Consider the following 21,473-nt stretch of genomic DNA (forward strand, 5'->3'; position numbering starts at 1 on the left):
CCCAAACCCTGGAGGTTGAGCTGCCTACTGAGAAGGAGCTTGACTGATGGAGAAAGGAAATGCAAGCAAGACCTACGATGGTTTCAGCAGTGGCTGAGGTGCGTTTGTGGGACCAACCCAAACCTCTTCTTACGTGCAAGAGCCCTTGCACCAAGCCAGGATCACCAGCAACTCCCCTAGGGACTCCCAGCACATCGGGCATGGGCCGATGGGTCCCAGCACCGAACTCCTGCTCACTCCCAGCACCTCCTCTTCCAACTGTGTCAGCGTGAAAAACAGAAATTACTGCTCCTACAGCAATCCACCGAGCTCCCCTCGCCAACTGCATGCCACCGCTTCATTGCTCTAATGTCTTTAGGGTCACTTCACGTATAGGTTCATTCTAGCTGTGCTCTCAGGTATATAAAGCAGGAGATCAAATACCTCTCATCTGTAAAAAACAGAAATTCTAAGACTGCAAGAAAACCGGACTTAATGGCAATACTCCAAAGACTTCCCCTGCCCCCAAAATCTAGGAAGATCCCAAAAGTTCAATTTTTATCAGTAACATCTCTTTACTTCTATCAGAACATCTCAGTACACGCGCACACATGTCTTGTGAGACTCAAACACGCACATGAGATCTGAACTGAGCGGCTTGGAAGCAGACAGGGGTCACTGGTGACTCTGACCTGTGAGCATCGCTGGCTGAGACACAAACAAAAAAAGAACTTTTTCATCAGGGATCCAAGCCGATCCGACTTCCATTTCGAGGTGGCTGCGCTGGAAAACTTGTTTAAACATGAAACAAGGCTCACAGCTGCTTAGATGCTTTTGAAAAAATTTTAACCAACATAAAGAACAGGCTTGTGAGGGAAATAAAGCCCTTCCCTTGAAACAGCTTGTCTTGGCTTTTAACGAAGCTTTTAGTGGCCTCATCTGTCCCCGACATGCCACTGAAGCCTGTTTAACTCCCCCTTCATTTTAGCATCTCCCCTTGAAGCCGGTGCTGGCCCTGCACCTTGCAAAGCACCATCCCCAACACGTGGATGGGACACGGCGGGGACAACACCTCCGCCTGCCCCTCCACTGCCCGAGGCATCCACTCGCCGCCTGGCAGCCCTCCGGACACATAACACACGTGCACCAGCCACCACCCCGCTCGCAGCGGTGCTACGACAACACCCGGGGATACAGGGCATGGTCCCGGCTGCTTGCAGGCATCTCTCTGCATTGCAAGAGGCAGGCGTATCACCGAGCAAGGCAGGCCACTGTGCGCAGGATACATGCTGACAGGGGAGCACGGGTGGTACAAAGCAACCATCAGCTGCACCATCAATCAGAGCCAGCCGCCGGCTGCGTTCAATGGTTTATTGTTCTAATAATTGTGCAGACACGTGGAAGGGGGTGCCTCGACATTCGTCGCTTGTTTGAGTAGCCATTTCCTTCGCTGCTCCGCCTGCTTTTCCGTCAGGAGGCCGCATCCAGAGCCCCGGGGGCAGCAGCGCCGGCCATCCCCACCGCCATCCCCACAGCCAGCGGGGCAGGAAGGTGGGAGGAAATACCGGCCCCCAGCAGCAGGAAAGGCAGGCGGGTGCTGGTCTAGACGTGAGCCATCAGCCCAGCCCTCCGCCTCGGCAAGCCCAGAAAAACATGCAAAACAAACCTTTTGTAACAGTTTTGGATTTATTTGGAGATTTTTTTTTTACCATAATGGTTTTTTTTCTCCCCATTCAGCAGGTCGAGATGGTCTCAGGGTGTAGGGACCATCGTGGCATCTCAAGCGTGACACTCCTCGAGCATCACTCAGCTCTGCAATCAGAGCAAGACTGACCAAGGAAAGACCAATACCGACAAGAGCGCAGGATAAAGCGGCTCCCAAAGGCTCAGGGGAAAAAAAGCACCATTTCTAATTGCGAATGGCTGTGGGAGGTGCTCAAACTGCAAACCTCTGCCCAGGCTGTTCCTGCATAAAAGCATGAAGCACCCCTGCCTCTCCAGGCCAGGATGTTACAGAGAAAAACCCGAACATCTCGGGTCCCATAGCAAGAATAAGCCCACAGTGAATTTGTTATTATCTGTTAGCAAAGCAGCAGCTTCCCACCAAGGCTGGAATTTCCATCTTGGTTTGGCAGGCGCAGGGCTGTGAAATGATTACTGTGTTTACTTTTCCTTTGCTAACTATAAAATCCCATTCCACTGCCCTGCCAAGAATGACTGAAGCTAATAAAATTCAGGCATTTGGAAGAAAGCAATAATAAACCTCCCTTTTGGGGCCTTTGTGATGAAATTTCCCCACTCCAATCAGCGATTATGCTGTATTCATGAACACTAGCGATGTCTCCAAGTGCACCCAGATTGACTCAAATCAATATTTAGCTTTGCTTGAGACTGTAAGCCTTTCTCCGTGTGGCTGCTGAAGGCAGGATCACTGAACGGCACAACTAGAAGAAGCCTTTGAAAAAACAGCTTACAAGTATATGAAGCAGCATATATATATATATAGGTGTGTGTGTATATATATATAAAAAAATGTAGGCTTTTCAATTACTTAAAAACCTGTGAAAAAGTATATACGCATGAAACATTCATGGATGCATGAATTTACAAATCCCTCTCCAAATATACTGAAGGCCATTAATATAATGCACGCTATATATTGATATACACATACCTGCCTATTCTTCAGTAGCTTTCAGTGTTTGAAAGCCCGTACGTTCCCGTGTTTACATCTGCCACTCTGCCTGCTGCCAAGGCAGAAACATTCGCTGCTGGGGGCAATCTGCTCTACATCATACCTGTGATGGCTGGCACAAGACAAAATAACGTAGACCTGAAAAACAGCCTGAAATAAAAGCCTGCGCTTGGTTTGGTCACGTAACCACGTGGGACAGCTTGATTTGCGCTAGGCAATGGTTCTTCCTTAAGCAGCCACAGGAACGACAGCATCCAACGCGGAGATCAGAAGGCAGAAACAATCACTGCTGCTCCTTGGGGAACAGCACAGGGAGGAGAGAAATCAGCCACGTCCCTTGTCAGGGCAGCAATCAGAGCAGGTCATCCGAAGGCATGCCTAGGAAGCGTTACCATGCAGGCAAGAGGAGGTGATAAAGTGCTCGGCATGGCAGGCAGTGGAGAAACCTGCTGTCAGCGTGCACCGGAGCGGGGTGCTGCGGGCTCTGCAGCTCCAGGGGGAGCCCCCTGGGACGCAGAGGATGCACCCCGTGCTGGGCAGCCCCACATCTGCTGCCCATCTCCTCCTCCTCTGCTGCTGGACACTGCCCCGCTCTTCCTCTGCATCCCACAGGAAAAGACACCGGGTGTGGCATTAAAGGGGTCCCTAGTCCTGGCCCGGGATGAAGGCGAGCAGAAGCTGGGCTGAACACTGGCATATGCAGAAGATGTTCAGACAAAGCACTAAGATGACCAAAGAGTATCTAGATCTAGGTCAGGACTGCGAGGAGGTGGTTCAGGTCATTTCATCCCGCGCTGCTTCTTCCCCACCGATTTCTGCTTTCGATTCACCAAACTGGGGGTAGAACAGAGCACATCACTCCCACCCCGAGCCAGCTCTGCCGCTGGGTAAAAGCCAATTTCCAAGGGCAGAGGGAGCAGGCTCCGCTGTGCTCTTGCTCCTTATCCTCCTGGAAAAAGGCGCCAAGAATTAGAATTACATTTTTCGAGAGCAGCAGAACAAGCCAAGGGCCTGTCAGCTTGTCCTAAAACAACCCCTCTCCGCTTGCTGAGCGAGCAGCCAGCATTACTGACGCACACCAGTGTCCGTCGCCCCTCGGCCCCCCCATGCAGCCCGAAGCTGCAGAGTATTTCGTGGTGGAGCAAGCCAGAAAACCCTCTGAATGTTCTCTGCCTAAAACACAGCCAAAGAGTTTTTATGCTTAAAAAGCAGGTTTGGGTCCAAAAAGAAAGGAGGTTTTTAGCGAGCGATTATAACTAGGCCCTTTGGCACTTGACATCTCCTCTCTTGTTATTGATGCTGAGGGTGTTGTTAAGAGATGAGGCTCCACAAAGCATGGACGTGAAGTCACGGAGCTTTAGCAAGGGCTGTTGCCGTGTTCAATATGTTATTACAGCTCCATCACCACAGGCACAAAGAGCAGCAACTCCTCTCTGCCAAATCCATCTCTGAAATCACTCCCCCACTCCATCCCCTCCAGCAGCAGCAAGCAAACACCATCGATTGCTGTTGCATCTCCTCCACGGCTTTCCACCCAGCGCTGGGAAGGAAGGATTTAGCATGAAATACCCTCCTCCTCAAAACACAGCATGCAAAATTAATCTGATCGGTGTCACAATGCACTGGCTTTCCTTGTGTGAGTCAGAACTGTGGACGGGCTGCATTTCCTAACGATGGAAAAGTACAGCGCCAAAAATGTGCTCGATGCTGTACATTCATGAAGAAGACATCCAAGCTGCTCCCACCAAATCCCTCGCCCTCCCCAGGAAGACCCTTGGCGAGGAGGGGCATGCAGGGATGCCAAACAAGGAGGGAGGCTGAGTTCATCTGTGAGAAGACATATGTGCTGTGCATCGGTAACGACCTCCTGCTACTTGTCGCTGGTGCTAACCAGCCAGATCACATGGAAGCTGGAAGATACACCCCATCCCGGAGCACGCCTGGATCCAGTGGGAGCTGGAGCAGTGCTCCGTGCCCGGCAGCACCCACACCCTCTCCCAGAAAATGAGGGGAAGAGAAGAAACCCAGATCAGGCTGAAACTGCAAGGGGAGAAGAAAATAGCCAGGACATCACTCTTGGTACCAGGACTGAATTCTTCCCTGGAAATTTATTCCAGGTGGGACTTTTTTTTACCATGACTGTGCAAAAACAGATCGACTGCAGGCAGAGAGCAGCAGTGGCTGGCACAGCCCTGCTCACCCTGCACCATCCCTGTGCTTTGGAGCAACGCGCAGGAGACCAGTGCCAGTTGCTGTCACACCAACCTAAGTCCCACCCGAGGACTGACAAAGTTAAGTAGCAAACTAGCTTTGCTCTCCTGCATTTCCAGGACATAACCGGACACATAAGAGTCCTTGCTATTAAAGAAAAAAAGACACACACGACATGTACAAACACTTCAAAGAAGGAAAAACATCTCCATGAATCCACACAGTACACCCAGCTCGCAACGCTGCCCTGTTGCAAGCAGAAAAAACTGGCAATATTTCTTCCAATTACAGGGGTGAGGCACACAAAGTCAGGAGACTTTCATTCCCTCAAGCAGATCAGGTGAGATGTCGCACTGTGTGAGCCTTGTAATATTGACTAAATGGAACAGAAAAGTCCAATTATGTAAATGATGAAGCAGGCTCCCGAGAAGCAGCCAGCCTTATCACACTGCCCTTCGCTGCTACGGCTTGAAAGACAATTTAAAAGGTTGTTTTGGATGTCGATCACCACAAACGAGCCGAAGAAGTGCAAAACAACCACCTGTGCTTGAGGCACCGTCAGTTCGCCAGTCAGTTTTCCAGCCATGCTGAGCCTGGGCACGGCTCTCCACGGCTCCGGGACCGCCGCGGTCTGGGGCAGCTGGGGCAGGGGCGAGCTGGGCTGCAGGCGGCTCGAGGAAGGTCAAGCGCAGTTTTTACATCCTGCCTCCGGAGCATTTCCACAGCCCACAAGGGCTTTCCCTGCTGTGCCTGAACTTCAGCTGAAAAATGGAATAAAATCAGTTGTCTTGTCAATCTCAGTACTCCTTCCCTTTATCCCCCGCCCCAGGGCCGGCTAGAGGAGCCGAACATCTCGGAAAGACTAAGCAATACCTAACAGCATCTGGATTTTGAATGAAACCAGCATGAGTCTGTGCCCAGGACGGAGCATCCCATTCCAGATAAAACACTCCTCCGGCTGTCTGCTCCCTTGGCTTCCCATCTCGAGCTGGTGCATGGCACAGGCTGCTGACAAGCCCTCGCAGCCATCCTGGCACGGCCACTTCGCAGCAGGCGATGCAATGAATTCCTGGGCACACCACGAGAACCAGACTACTTGCGCAAGGCAGACCCACGCTCCCAAACGTGTGCTTTCACACGCAGGTGAGCAGGGATCGACACACTCACACACATCCTCCCGCGACTTGGAAACGATCTTCGGAGCAGGGAGAAAAGCAGGGGAAAGGAGAAATCCAGCCAGAAGTGTTTGCACTGTGACAACGTGAGCAATGCAAATATTTCAGCTTTTAAATATGTTTGGAATGACAGACAATGCCAACATCTCTCTCATCTTCCCAGAAATAGCTTTGAATCATTGCTGCCCTAACGCAAAGTTGTCATGTGTGTCCCCCCCGTCCCCCCCCCCGAATCATTTTTGCAATCAGATTTTTATCAAGCACAAGTCAACAGTGTGAGCAACCACACGGCAGATGGGCGGATGCTGAACACGTCCCAGGACGATCCTCCTACAGCTGCTGAACTCGACGACCCCACGCCGCTCGCTCCTGATGGGCGCCCAACTGCACCACCAGCCTTGGGACCACAGGGAAAGCCCAGCCTGCCTCCCAGCCAAGGCAGCTGCAGGGAGAGTTAATAAGAAATGCTGTTCTCTGCAGGGGAAGGAGGACAAAAGCAGGAAAGACGTAGGTATGTTTGTACCCACTGAAAGTGTTTCGTTTCATTGCTCAGACCTGCGGTTAGAGCCACTTCCATAGAAATACGCTCCTCCAAGAAGTGGTTGGGAGGCCACACGGCACGTGTGGGCTTTGCGTCGAGCACCCTGTAGTCCTTAGGGCGAGAATTATTCTTCTCGTGGCAAGATGTTTGAGGCATTTCACCTTTCACAGTGTGAGAATTCTTCTTCTTCTCATGGCAAGTCGTTTGAGGCACTTCACCTTTCACAGGGCTGATCATGCCACGCACCAGCACAGAGGTGTCTATCTCACTTGGGTTTCGGATAATCCGGGGCGAGCAGCAGGGTGCTGGCAGCATCAGCGTGTCTCCTCTCCACCAGTGCTAGCGCCGCTCCGCAGGATCCCTCTGCCCGGGTGTCCCGCGGGCTCCCTGGCAGCCACCTCCTCCCCACCAGATGTGGGCACAGCCACAGCTGGCCAAGGAAACGGCTCCACGGTGCGTGGCCACGGAGGACAGCCCTGTGCTGTCGCTGGGTCCCTGCTTGCAGACGTTCATCAAAAGCCCCAGTAACGAGTCCAGAGCTCTCTTTCCCAAGTGAAAAACAACCTCCGTCAGGGACGGGAGAGCCCAGCGTGATCCACGCCACAGGCTCAGAGGCTACAGGAGGACACGCGCCCAGGGACGGCCGACGCTCACAGCTTCGCGTCGTTCTCCAGCCCCTCTGCGCTATTGTTCCGTGGCAATAAATCACGGGGAGGCGCTGGAATTCAGGGCTGGTTTCTACAAGAGGGAGCCCGGGGTGCAGGAACTGAGATGCCGCCTCGCTTTTCCTTGTTAATTCCCTCAGCGGCCGCCGTGCTCAGCGCCTTTTTGAGCACTGCACTCCTACGCATCCCGTCGGAGCGCCGCAGCTCTCCCAGTTCAAAGCACTGCTGCGTTTCCACCCCCTCCGCTCCCTTCCCCCAGCACTGGATTACTCAATTAGAGATTATGCTTTTGCCAGTTACCTCCAAGCCAAGTGGGGCCTCTGCCAAGGTCAACACAAGTTCCAGCCAGTTTCATTAATAACTGCGAGACCAACCCACTGGAAACTCTGAGAGGTTAATCCCAGCAACAGATCAATGTTCCCATAACAAAGCCATGGAGCAGAAACGCGACTGGTGATTTACCAGCCAGCCCGCCCAGATATCCAGGCTGGGAGCTGCGGTGCTGTCCCTCCGAGCATCCCTCCCCACGCCAGGGCAAACCCTGCTGCGGGAGTCCCCAGCCTCCCGCTCCTCTCCCCCGGCACGTTCGGCAAGGGATGGAGCGGCTAGCAGGGAACAGCCCTGCCAAGGCACTGGCCAGCACGGCGAGGAGGAGCAGGGCTCCCGAAAGGCCTTTTGGTTGTCCTCGGTGCTCTGCCAGCCTGTGGCTGGGGCAGGGGTTAGCAGGCTAGCCAAGAGCCTTTCCATCCCACAGCCTGTTTTCCAGGAGTTTATTGTAAATTGGGCTCTGGAACAGGCAGCCAGTGTGAAATTTGGCATTTATGCTGCTGGCTTCAATGCATCATTAAAAAGGTATTTTAAATGTGTTAATTCCTCCTTTTTCAATTAATTGCTTTTAAAGCTACATTAACATGCATCAAAGCAAAATACCCTTTGCCCTAATTTCTGCTTTGCTGTACATATTTCCTGGCCTTGGTGCTGTCTCTTCCAAGACTCCCCCGTTCCCTTTTCTTATTCCATTTTTTAGTCCGTAGCACAACAAAACACTCATGCAGAAAGGGAAGAAATTAAAACCCTGCAACAATGCAAAACAGAGTCCAAGTCCCAACAACACATGGCTTCTTAATAGCCTTTTTTCCATCAATAGTTGTTAATTATTTTACAAAAGAGGGAAGTGGCATTGTCCCTTGTACAGATGGGGAAATCTGAGATACAGAAAGGGGAAGAGACTTACCCGGTGACCAGCGGCCTGCCAGGGCAGATGGCAGCAAGGTTCGGGTTTCCTAAGCCTCCTCCCAGCCCCGTACCTGTGGGACCATACGGCTCCCCATAAGCGTATTCCGGCTGGAGCAATAAGCTATGTGTAAGTGCAGCCAGCCAGCCCTTGCAAGGGGACTAAACGCAGATCACAACTGACTCACATCCTATAGGAAGGAGCAGCAAGCCACGTACGTGGTGGAAAAGCAGTCTCAGAAATGGGAAGAAGAACAAGTGGAAGCATAACAGGAATAAGAAGAGATGGGAGAGGCAGAACTAACCTCCAGCTCTGGAGCGGGGCGAGTGGGCGCCGCTTGACCAGCCGCACCACACTCAGCGTCCCCGCGGGGCAGGATCACACGCCAGCACCAGCTGCGCGCGTATGCTCAGAGACAGGGGATCATGCAGATATATTACTGGCCTACTCTGGAGCCGTCTGGTTTACTCCTATCTGCTGTTACACGATGGAGGTCTGTGACTTTCTCTATCGGAAAGAAAGCAGAAGCCACCGAGGGTCCTGGGAACCAGCTCCTGCATCTCTGCCAATAGCACACCCGGCAAATCTGCACCACGACAGCTCTGCCAGCAAATCTCACATCCAGGCTTGCAGTGATTGAAAAAACAGTCCTGCTTTAGTTTTGCCTGGTTATTCTCAGCCAGCTCAAGGGAGCACCTTCTCGGAGGCGGTGTCAGCCCCCGCTGGCACAGAGGGCACAGGGAGATTTCATTTCTCCTCCAGCAGACTGAGCTCGCCCGAGCCCTCCTGGCGCCGTCCAGCAGCACAGGACTACACGCGCTGCAGCAACGTGATAGCAACCGCTCTCGCAGGAAAAAAGATGCTCAAGCAGGGGAAAGCAGGCAAGAAAACAACCTTCTCTTCCCCAGCTTGAAAAGAAACACCAGTGTTCGAGGATATAAGCAATGCGAGGTTCATAAGGAAAGGTAATATCTTTTACTAGACCAACTGAGATTTAGCCATAAAGCTGCTGCTTTTGAAAGGCACACTGCCCAAAAGCGCATCTGTTTTCTCCAGCTCTAATGCGCTGATCTAACAGAAGACATTACCTTCTCCTTACAAACCAAGCCTCGCCTGGAGCAAGGCTGCAGTGATCCTGGATGGGGTAAAAGGGCCCAGCTCACGCCACATTTGGGAGAGGTAGATGAGGAATAAAAGACCTAGGAGATCCACTTCTCTTCTGGTGGTGGTAACAGGAAAAAATCTGGAACCCATCACCAGCATCTGCCACATCAATTACTTCATCTGTGTTCACAGCACAGATTACGGCCCAAAACAAAGGCCTTGGAAACGTGCAGGAATGATGTTAACTTCTCTCCCCTGGGCTGAAGGTTGGTAAACCCCATATAACCAGTAGTTTTCAGGGACATGCTAAACTCACACCACCCCAGACCTGATTCTGCATCTCAGCTCCACCGCTGCTCTGAAACCAGAGACCAACAGGTACCCACTGCCTGAAAGGGACATCCATTGCTGCTGCATTATGGTTACGTCCCTTGGGACAGCCAGGCTGGCACCCAGAGCGTATAAGCAAACCCCTACCCTTCCTATTGAGAGTTTTGTGAAGCTCTTTACTGTGCGAAAATTAGCTCAATCTGCAAAATCGCCATGAAAAGCAGTCCTAGCACTGTTACTTGGATGAGTAAATTGTGCTCCTCCCCACACAGTGACTGCAACAATATGGAATGGGGTAAGGGGTAAGCGACCAACTCCTAGGATACTCTGTCTAAACAACCGCCAGCGTGTTTAGTAATACTGGGCTCACGTGGTGCATCTCACCCAAAGAGCTCACCCGCCTTGCAAAGCTGCCCTAGATAAAGCATCGAATGACTTCGTCAGGTGCTGAGTCAGCAGCACAGATGGAACAGCAAATTTCTCTCTCCAGCTCTGGTCACTGGGACACATGTCCTGCTGCTACGCATGTGCCACCGCTCCGGGACACGCGTCCTGCCACCGCGCCTGTACCACTGCTCCAGGACACGCGCAGCTCGTAAATGCACAGAGACCTCTGGCTCTGCACGCAACTTGCAGAGCGGGAGGAAGCTTGCAGAATAACCCCTGAGAACAGAGGACATGAGGAGCAAGCAGGAAAAACACAGCGCTGCTACAAGTGAAGCACGGGCTAGTGTCCACAGGGATAGAGCAGAGTGGGCATTAGCCACCAGGACGGGCTGCATCATGACGCATTGTTTTAGGAGGCCACATCAGCCAGGCAGAGGAGCTAACAGCAGTCATGGAGCTCAGCAAAGAGCCTTTCGGGAAGGTCTTTATCAGCTATTCTGGATGGTGATTTCCACCATCAGAGCACAGTGCCAAATTCAACCATTGGTGGCTTAGCGTGGATACAAGAGGTAGTTTTAAATGTGTAAATAGCCCAGATATGCAAGTGTCCAGAGCTTGTGGCCAAAGACCAGTCTCAGCTCTTTGCGTATCTTCCAGACCAGCACACCCAGAACAGCTCCTCTGACACGCTGAGGCTCAGGGCAGTGCACGGATCAGCTGCAGGAGCTTTACCACGACCTTAATGCCCACAAGCAGTTTATAGACTAGTCTGACAACAACTGCGCAAGAATAAAGCCAAAAGACTGCTATTAATCCAATTTCCCAAGCTGCAAAGGCAGATACACCTTCAGAGCAGTGGTCCTACACTCCAGACTTGCCTTCTGCTCCCAACCACTTAACAGCACTGAGATCATCCCAGTCTTGCAGTGAGCTCCATCAAATCCATTCTGGAAACAGCCCCTGCTAGTTTTGAGCAACTAATCCCAGCTCCACTTAAGCTCTCACCAGGAGAGGAACACCACATTTTTTTTCTTTCTTCCAGACCCTGAAATTACAAATGGCTCCACTAAAAGCATAATCTTGTCTGCTGAGTTGTATCTCATAGCTTTCTCTCTCTCTCTCATTAACAAATGTTTTAAGCCCCATAAAATGCATCTAATTCTTGGAAACGTGTCACAGACCAAGAAGCAAATGCAGCCCCTGAACTCGCCAACTAATGCTTCAAGAGCAGCTTTGCCTATTAGAAACAAACAGCTGAGACAATACGTGGTTTTCCGGTGAGAAGCAGAACAGAACTGCTGATGGAAATAATGTGCAGACAGAAAAGCCATCCTGCTTTCCTCACGTCTTTGGATAGGGATTTTTATTTTTTTTTTTCCATAGCCAACAGTTTATTTTCCCCATCAGCCACCCAACCCAGCATCCCACCAGTATACTCTATGGTTCAGAGCCACCACAACACATCCCAGTGGCACAGAGAGCAGGCTCATGGCTGGTCACAGCTTTGCCTCATTAAGATGCTTTGTGGAGGAAGCAGCAACGATGGGACACAGAAGGGACACAGAAGAGCCACAGCATCTCAGAGGCACCTTTCCCAAGGCAACACACTGTCAAGAGCTAAAGGAGAGCAAGCTGATGTGTCTGGTGCATTTCTCGCGGCCTCCAAGTTCAAACATAGCTCTTAAAAAAGACCTGCTCCGTCCCTTCCAGCATCAGCTCACCATTCCTCATTGGCAGTCCCTGCAGCCCTCTCCTCCAGGAGATCCAGCCAGGCCTTCCTTGGCATCTCAACTACCTCAAAATTAAATGTCCTTCTCACTCGAGACAGGTCAGAGGCATCTCACGTAAGGCCCATCAGTACTGTACAGACAAGAGAAGTCTGAATATCCCGGCACTCCCAAGCTAGAGCTTCCTTGCCCAGGCGGTATTTCCGTCAGCTCGCACAGCAAGCCATCCCGTGTCCCAGGTAAGGATGCTGACTTCCTTGGCATTTCACTGAGGGCTCAGACATCCCCGCAGCCCAGCCTGCAGCTGCATTAACCTTGGGTGCTCACAGTGCTGGCGCTCGCGTTGGCAGCGCAAGCCAGCTGCTCCCAGCCTGTTTACCCAGCGAGACTTTCTTGCCAACCAGGAATATGTCCAAGCTTGAGGTAAAAATCAAATACAATTTACCCCAACAGAGCATGAAAGTACATCCAAATAGGCACAGAAGCAAGGGATTTCTCTTTGCAACATTTATTATATGTGCAGAGGGGACAATTGCAAGTAAACAATTTGCTTTGTTAAATGAGACTAGGACAAGGGAGCCTTTCCTGCAGAAGATTATATTAAACAACCACCAGCAACCGATTCAAACCCTTCAAACACCAATATTAAATAGAGATGTGATAAATGAGAAAGGTCAAGTAAAAATCAAATCAGAGCACAGTACCCAGAAAAGCCAGACATGACCATCTCTAATTCAGCCTACAGGAGCTTCCAAATTGTTCTGGTGCATCTAATAGCCCAGTAAATGCAAGCCCATGACTGGAACAGTGATGGGGAAAGCTGATACGCTTCTGTTTCTCCAAAGAGGTCACCCCATCTCTGCAAATATCATCGAACACGACCAGGCCATGTACACTGATTTCAGTAGCAACTCAGAGCCTCAAAGGTAGCTCTACACAAGCCAAGACGATCCCAAAACGCAGACCCCACACCAGCTAGCATCCCAGGCTGTTGTTCCCTTACCTTTGAGGGATCCTCTGTCCCTCCCTGCTGGCTCTGGTTCAGGAGAGGTGAGTGCCGCATCAGGGGGTCCTGCAGCAGATCCAGGCGTGGTCTCTTGGTTTCAATGAACTCCAAGTCCGACGGCTTGGTCAGGTCAGAGAGATAGGAATGCGCCTCAGTTCTCAGATGCAACTCCTGAGATCTGGACACAAAGAGAAAGGAGCATTTAGAAAACAAACCACTTCTGCTCTCCCCTGCTCTATGACTGCAAGCCACTCAAAGAGGACAGAGGGCTCAACTTCTGCCCGTTTCCCAGAAGGAGGCACAAAGGGAGGCCAGGTGGCCCTGGACTCAAACATCTCAGGTCTTTGCAGACCCAGGAGGCACAACTCCATAGCTCTGTTGCTGGGCACGGTCCAGCTCCTGGAGTGCTCACTGCATGCAGGCAGAACCAGGCATCGGCCTGGGGGGAGCAGCTACCCTAAAAGCTCAACAGGCCACCTTGCTGTCCCCCTCCTCAGCACCGCTGTCGTGTCACCTGGAAAGCCCCGCTGCCATCTCCTGTCCCACCACATGCGGTGCGTGGCTGTCCCTACACCAGGGCAAAGAGAATGAGGCTGCAGGTTTGAGCCTTCCCCGTCATGCCACATGGGTCGGGCTGGCCAGAAAAAGCCAAAGCTCGGAAAATCTTCCAATCTGGCCCATAAATCCCCCTGTGGCCCCTAAGACCAGGCGGAGCTCCTTTCTGCCACGTTTGGCTTATTTAGTCAAAAGGTACCTGCACCACTGTTTATATTTAGCATCTTCTGTAGGAATACCAAAGATTATATGCTGGGAAAAAAAAAAATGCATACTCCTCTGTGGCTAGACAGTAGGGATTTATTTTTCCAGGATGGGGGAGGAAAGAAACCAGCCACATGTAGTTGCACGTCTCTGACACAGACCTGGCAAGCTGTAAAGGCACATTATCCAGTGATAGCAACTGCACCGACGAGTCACATCGGGCTCAAATATCTTTCACCTGTTAAACATGATGCGGTTGGTAATACCTGGAAATTGGGTTTGGTTTTGCTATTTTTAAATATAAAAAAATTTTTGTAGCTCTTTTTCCTAGCAGGATTCTCTTGAGGGAATTGTAAAGGGATCCTACACAAATACATTAAACCTTTTACTATGCCCAAGGATCAGCTTTGCTGCAGCAGCTCCAAGGGTGTGTTTTTAACACTTCAGGCAGAAGTGTCTCCTAAAAAAATAAAAATAAAATGAAGCACAGGAGATTCAAAGCTTGGAAAAAACCATGGCTTTTTTTTTTTTCCCCTTAAACAAGACTGTTCAAGTTCTCCTGAGCTGCGTGGTGAAGTATCCTCCCCAGTTACCAAACACGGACAAACTAAGCAGCCTTTGAAGCTGCTCGAAGGGGAGGAAGGGAGGGGATGCGTTTTGTCAAGAGCAAGCATAAAAGACAGGGGGTCTTGTGCATCATTTGGCCCCCACCCACAAACTGCAACCGCTGACGTTAATTTTTACCTAGCTAATTAAATATCTCGGCGAGGATGACAAAAAGGGACGAACCCAGAGCCCTCTGAAGCCAGCAGGAGTCTTTCCAGCAGCTCTAACGGCTCTGGACTGCATCCAGAGAGAGGACGAAACCCTGTGAAAGCCACCTTCTCGGCGGGGCACCACCTGGAGCAAAGCCCTCTGCCCTCCCCTGCAGCAGCGTGGCACACAAGATAAAGGTTGGGGGGGGGTTTCTCTTTTTTTTTTTTCCTCTCTCTCTCTTTTTTTTTTTTTTTAAACATCAACAGCAGGCACAAAGCATGTGCAGGCCAAACTCTGCTGCTGTGGGTTTGGCACAGGTGGCCGGTGCTGGGATTTGGGCAGCAGCTTTGCTGCTGACACACAGAAACAGAATCTGGCTCATCCTCTTCCTCCTCCCCAGCAAAAAGGGGACGGGAGAGCGGGGAGGCTCCGGCGCTGCCTTTGCCGCTCCAATCTCCAACCTACGAGAGCGCGAACGCCCAGCTCACGCAGCAAACTTCTCGGTGCAGAACAGCTCTGAAATTTGGCATTGAAGCACAGCTCGCTTCACCTGCAAACGCTTTCACACTCAATGATCCTCAGCGTCTCTCAGCAAGCCCAGAAATATCTCCTGGCACCTCTCAAGTTTCCTGCTGGCTTGTCCCAGCCCCTCGTGCAAACCCTGCCCGCAGCTGCACGCCGACATTTCGGGCTCTGCTGTAAAACCCAGTAACAATAAGCAACTGTTGAGCTGGGCAGGTGTTAAAATATTCCAACACCCAAGGCTCTGCTGTACCGAGGCAATTAAAAATCAGATATATTTATTTTCACTTCTTCCCCCTCCCCCCCTCCCCCCTTTTAAGGCAGTATTAGCAAGAAGCTGCTAATTGACACGGGACAGCTCTGAGACCTCTGCAGTTGTCAGGAACCCAACTCAATCCGACAGGACTGCTATGCTCAGAAAAAAAACACGTTATTTTTAAGATAAGAGCAACACTCAGCTTTACAAAGGCAGTTACTTACAGCGAGGCAGGGGCCACGCCGGGGAAAGCAGCTGCAATGTTATAGGGTGCTATTTTATTTCCATTTCCACATCCATTGGAACTCCTATTAACTTTATCCACTGGAATTTCCAGCCGCTCCCGAGATTGCTTTGCCTGACACAACCCGCTCAGCCTGTCCTGGCTGCAAATACAAATGCTCTTGCTTGAAGCCTTCACACCTTTCCCTCTTTACATCCACACCTGCAGCAAGCTCTTTACAACAGGCTTTTATAGAGCAATGACGGTGCTGTCAGCATAAAAATAGCCCTGCCTGAAAATCCCTCCCATTACACCAACTTTGGGGTTTTGCTGCATTTTCCAAATAGTTCCCACCTGGCTGGTTTATTCCAGAGATTCCTACTTTGCTGAAGGGAAAGAGTGTTTTTAATTGCATGTGAGTTACACAGATTAAACGAAATAAACTAAATGCCAGCATTAATTATGAAGTGGGGCAGGTTAGTCCTCACCTGGAGTCCTTCGCCACAAACACTAAACTACTTAAAAGCAGTGGAGCAGTGTGAGATCTGCTGACGCACCGAGGCTGGGTGCCAAGGGTTTGCCCCGACATCCAACCATCCACACACAGCTCTGCTTTGGGCAGGTTTGAGTCCAGAAAACCAATATAACCCAAGATTAGACCTTTGGTTTATTACTAATCTGACAAACTAATCGCACCCTACCAGCTGCAGAGCCGCGTTACTCATTCACCGGGGCCGTTTCCTCAGCAGACTCACACGGGTGTTAGCAAGGTGCGAGCAGCTAACATCCTACAGCAACTGCAGGGCACCGGTGACTCACTCCAGCACGTGCGGGTCACTGGGAAACATCTGCTGTGTTATACCTACACCAGAACCAGCTGAGCCCAAGATGGGCTGAAAAAAAAGGGGTTGACTGCTAGCTGGGTATAGGGGGAGCTGAGAGCATCTCTCTTCTGGGAGAGAGGATCGAACAACAGATCCTGAGCTGCCCTTGGCGTTTGTAAAAGCAGCCCCGATGAAATCTAAATGGATCTTAACTTTATCTTCTTTACTTTGTTGAAGCCAAATCAATGGACGAGTACAAACTTTTCTGGAGGTCAAAGAGGACCAACCCAGCCCATCAGCCCACCTCAGGAGCACACGGCCTGGCTCTGCAGAGCAGCACAACCCTCCCCTGCTCTTCAAACCTTCCCGTTTCTCCATCAGCTGAGCAGCAGAAGGTGACAGCAGGAGGAACGACTGCTCTTCTGCAATATCCAGCAAACCCAGCTTGACTTCACAGGGACGTGCCTCTTGCACCAAGGGCTCAAAACACCAGCAGCAACTCTGAGCCAGCTCCCACAAACTTCCCAGCAAGGGCACGTTTTAAATTTTGCTCCCATCCACAAATATTGCTCCCTACATCATGGGGCCAAACAACATAACCAGGCTGGAAAACTGGCTCTCGCCATATCTTGGAGCCAGAACCAAGGTAAATGATAGCCTCGCCGCAGCTGTTTATTTCCTCTGGCTGAGATGGTTTGGTGCAACATTGTCTCCAAAAATAAGTTTAAAAAAAAGTCTCCAGCCCCCACAGGTACAGACAGACAATAAAATGCTTTTGAGAGCAAGTAATATAGAAAACCACTAGTGCCGAAGTGAATTATTTATAGCCAACGCTAAGATTTATCAGAGGTTTCAGCAACCCCTTTACAGCTAATGATAGCCAGAGTGGGAGACTGGGCAAATTGAGACCTGTTAAAGAGAGAAACTGGAGGGTTTGTAGGAGCAAACCTGCCACCAGGCAGCTAGAAAACCACATACAGAGCCAGCTGATACATTCCCTCTGTCATATAGGTGGAGAGCAAGAAAAACCATCGTGACTTAACAACAGAGGCCACGGGAAGAGCAGCCTGTCTGGGTGGGGAAGGTGCAGCTCCCACGCCCTCAGCGACGTCTGCCAGCAGCAGGATTGAGTCTTCACAAGCCAAAGGTGTGGGACAGCCTCGAGCAGGATGCTTCGCTCACCACGTGGTCCAGCTCGAGGACTCCCAGGTCCTCGCGAGACTGACCGAGCGCCTGCGACCAGGCGGTCCCACAGGCATCCTCGTGATGCTCCGGCTGTGCATTCCCATGTGAGGACAGGTAGCTGTGCCTCAGCCGCCCCTGCGCAACCCCCTCAGCCAACTTCTTCCAAGCCAACTGCAATTTAGATGCTTTACTTAAAACTTGCATATTGAAGATCCCCCTACACAGAGCCTGAATTATTCATGGACAAGACCAGCAGAAGCTTTAACACTGTGCCACACAATGGCACTGCCTCACTCAAGAGGAGGAGAAGGAGTATTTGTGTCCCTCCACAAGCTCCCCCATGTGCTTTCTCCAGGCATCCAAAACCTGGAGCCCCACAGGAAAGCCCCCTTGGCAGTCCTGGGTGGCTGGAGCACTCCCTGAACTAACGGCTTCAGGGACATCTCACCAGGCCTGCTGCATTGCAAGATCACCTTTCCTCCCCCAAAATAAGTCTGGTTCAAAATTATGGACGGGGAAAGTTGCTTCATGAACTTTTACCCCTCCATCCCAGCCAAGGCAAAGCCCAGGTTTCCCCTCACACCACACACACGCCAGGGCACGCTGGACCATTCCATAAAGCCAAATGTCTCCACATCTCCTCTGTGGAGCCTTGGTCACCCTCCGTGCCCACCCGTGGACATGCCCACAGCCCACAAGGCTTGTCACCAAGTGTCTACACACCAGCATCTACCCTTTCCCGTTATTTTCCCATGTTCATTTACAGGGAGGAAAAAAATTCGGCTCCCAGAACATCTTTTCAAGCGTGAAAAGACACAAAGATGTATGCTCATAGGGATTTTCAGCCGCACCACTGCTCAACTCCCGAGAAAAGAGTCACCTTTAAAAATGGACACTTAATTAAAGACCATAAATAAAATCAGATCGGTTGCACTGTTAACTCGGGAGCAGTTGGTGCCTTTTGGTCCAGCACAGATGAAGACCAAGAGCTGCACATGATTTCCAGCAGCCATGCACACTGCCCCGGCTTCCCACCGCTCCCCAGGCTCCTCAGCCAGCAGGATTAATCACATTCAATAAGCACAGTAATTAGGCCTGCTCTCATACTATATTGCACACGGCTATCTCGGATGGCTGCAGGAACACGGCAGCTGCTTAACATATCCTAAATGTCGTACTTCACCTCAACACTGGGCAAACTCTTCAAGCTCCTCATGACTGCTAAGCAGAAAGGCTCCGAAAAAGGAGGATGGTCTCATGAACTGGGAAAATAATCTCCTATGAAAATAGTGACTCATCTTACTCTGGATAAAGGCGGAATATACTGCGTTAACATGCATACCGCTTATTTACAGCCATGTTTTCTGCCAGAGAAGCCATTATCCACCCCGGCATTCTTGTGTTAATATGGAATCTTGCTCTAAAATCGTAACGCTTATAAAAAGTCAGAAAAATCCAGTTCCTTGATTTTTCAGACCCCTCACCTCACTGGCACCTCCCTTTTAACAGTCAACCCAGTTTTTCTCATGTCTTTTGCAGACCAAAATATATATAGAAGAGAAAAAAAACCCTAATCCTTGTCACCTTGCCAGGACATTCCTCTGCAAGTATTCATGGTACGACTTGTACCAACAGCAGATCCTGAAATACTTCTCTTCGCTCCTGCAGTCCAGTTGGCACAGCCAACCGAACAAGCTAAGGGGAAGTCTGTAGATCCTTCCAAGAAAAAGCCTGCTACCAAAAAAACCATCAAGGAAAGCAGCACATCCCTGCAAAGACAGACAGAGCCAACTTTCCCTGTAGCAACAGATTCAGAGTGGTTCAAGTTTTCCTTCCTTCTTCCAAGCCAGAACTGCTGCACAGGGAGTTCGAGTCTCTACCCATCCACCAAGGGGTGATGACAACTCTCAAGGCTGATGTACTTGGAGAAGGGCACTCTGCAACTTCCCAGCATCTCCTGCAGGACTGGGCTGCACGGGGTGGGAAGCAGGAGGCACATCACCCCCGAGGGAGGAGAGCCAACGATGGTGTGACACTTCAGGAACTGCTTCTCCCCATCCTGCCTGACCCACCAGGCTCAGCCGTGGGGACGTCCAGCTGCCTGAGCCTGACATTCAATGAGCTGCTTCCTCAGGGAACCCCAAAACGTGGAACCATCTCAGCACCCCATTCCTTCCAACAAGTTACTGCTCAACAGCTTTTTGCCACCAACACCTGATTCACAATTAAAACACTGTGCCCACAGTGAAATGCTTCACCACTTGTTCCCTTTTCTCTGGACTATAACTAACCACCACCCTGACGGCTACAGCAAATCTGCAGCCAGGAGAGACAGAAAACCTGCAAAGCTGTAGGAAGACTACCTAAGCAAACCCAAATGATTTCTACAAGATTTAAAGCATTCATGGGGTCAAGCCTCAAATACCATGTGCAAAGACAGCCTGCAGCGGCTTTAGAGATCTGCCCAAGGTGAAGGCAAAGCCAAACCAGGGGACAACCCCCCCCCCAAAAACTAACACAGAGTAAAGTGAATCCCTGTGGTTTCCAGGAGAGGAGGGCAACAGCAGCTGCCCGCTGAGCAGGTGGGCCAAGAGGAACTGGGACCGAGCAGCCCGAGGGCTGAACCACGCTCTCCGGCTGCAGGCACTGCTCTGGATCAGCGTGAGGCACAGTGATGGCAGGGCAGGGATGTCCATCTGGGAACATGCACAGGGCTTGATCTCCAGCGCTGCCAGTCTGTCACATTCCACTTGCACCAGACTCACAAATTGATTTCTTTAAGGAGGGGAGTGATCCTGGAAGAGCATCAGCCACCACAACCAACAGCAGACAGGCTGCTTCCTCTGAACACCCGAAGCAATGGGGGATTGGAAGGGTTCCCCTCCACCGACACTTACTTCAAGGGGAGGATTATCTCGTGCCCATCACCACTGCGTGCCAGGTGGGGTATCAGGCAGGGAACCAAGGCGAGGGTCTTCCTTTCAGACACAGCACACCCCTGTGCTTCCCTCTATTTATCCCCTGTGGCTGCATTTGCCTTTGGTTGCTCTCTCCTCCCCAGCCCCTCATGGTGAGAGCCAGCTGCCTCTGCTCAAAACCTTCAATCCCAGCCCAGGAACAAAGCCAAAGTGCTTACAGATGCGCCCAGCATGAACCTGCCAAAGGGACTCAGCTGCAGAGATGGCTGCTTTCACCACCCTCCCTTTTCCAGGCTTTGCTCCGTACCAGGCAGAGCCAGAGGTATTTTTTGGGGTTGACATCAATGACCAGCCCAACCTGCTCCAGAAGCTCCAGGGTCTTGGTCCGTGAGCACCCAAGGAACCCTCAGGTGAGCAACCAAACACCCGAAGGGCTCCATTAACAACACATCAGGTGCTGTTTTAGAGCAGATCGTCACACCAAAGATGAAAAAGCAAAGCCCCCATAGGATAGATTTTTAAGTGTAGTGCCTAAAGATGCAGAGAAACAGTAGTCAGCTTTGCAAAATGGACTAACATCTCTGCAGCCCCAATGCCACCCAGTCTGAATGACTTCAATAATTAATTACACCGGCTTGAAAATTTCTGCAGACCTCCCAGATGCCCAACAATTTTTTTTTTAATGAGTCTATATCCCAGCATTCTGGCACAAGATGCCAACTGAGCTGAACTTAAGTGGTATTTTTAGGTTTATTACCCAGTATAATTTTTGCAAAAGTTCAATTTTTCAGATGATACAGGGAAAAGGGATGAAGTGTAAGTTGGGTTTGTTACAAAAAAAGTTTCTTTTTATAGCATGCCAAAACTTCACCGTTCCGGTTGAAAGCAACCATGATAAGCATTTGGATGTGTATTTAGACCTGACAACCTCGATTAACATTTATCCACATTCATGTGATTGTCAACACAAAAATAA

The 21,473-nt window shown here is 50.8% G+C and overlaps 1 protein-coding gene and 1 long non-coding RNA gene across 18 annotated transcripts in view; both read right to left on the reverse strand.

Annotated features, from left to right (window-relative positions):
* The window catches only part of NCOR2 (nuclear receptor corepressor 2), a 256,466-nt gene that overhangs the window by 142,825 nt on the left and 92,168 nt on the right, over window positions 1–21,473 (reverse strand). For all 17 annotated transcript variants that reach the window (XM_087754366.1, XM_087754364.1, XM_087754355.1 and 14 more), the window contains one exon: window positions 13,052–13,232. In XM_087754366.1, coding sequence (XP_087610492.1) covers window positions 13,052–13,232 — 181 coding nt within the window. The remainder of the gene's footprint in view (window positions 1–13,051; window positions 13,233–21,473) is intronic.
* Window positions 4,749–7,428, reverse strand: LOC148056070 (uncharacterized). Its single transcript, XR_015704097.1, has 2 exons — window positions 5,759–7,428; window positions 4,749–5,646 (listed from the first exon to the last, which is right to left on the reverse strand). It is a non-coding gene; the product is annotated as an uncharacterized LOC148056070 (long non-coding RNA).

The sequence above is a fragment of the Nipponia nippon genome, unplaced genomic scaffold, assembly GCF_047370975.1.
Source record: "Nipponia nippon isolate SJK-2023a ecotype South Korea unplaced genomic scaffold, ASM4737097v1 scaffold_18, whole genome shotgun sequence".
Taxonomy (NCBI): domain Eukaryota; kingdom Metazoa; phylum Chordata; class Aves; order Pelecaniformes; family Threskiornithidae; genus Nipponia; species Nipponia nippon.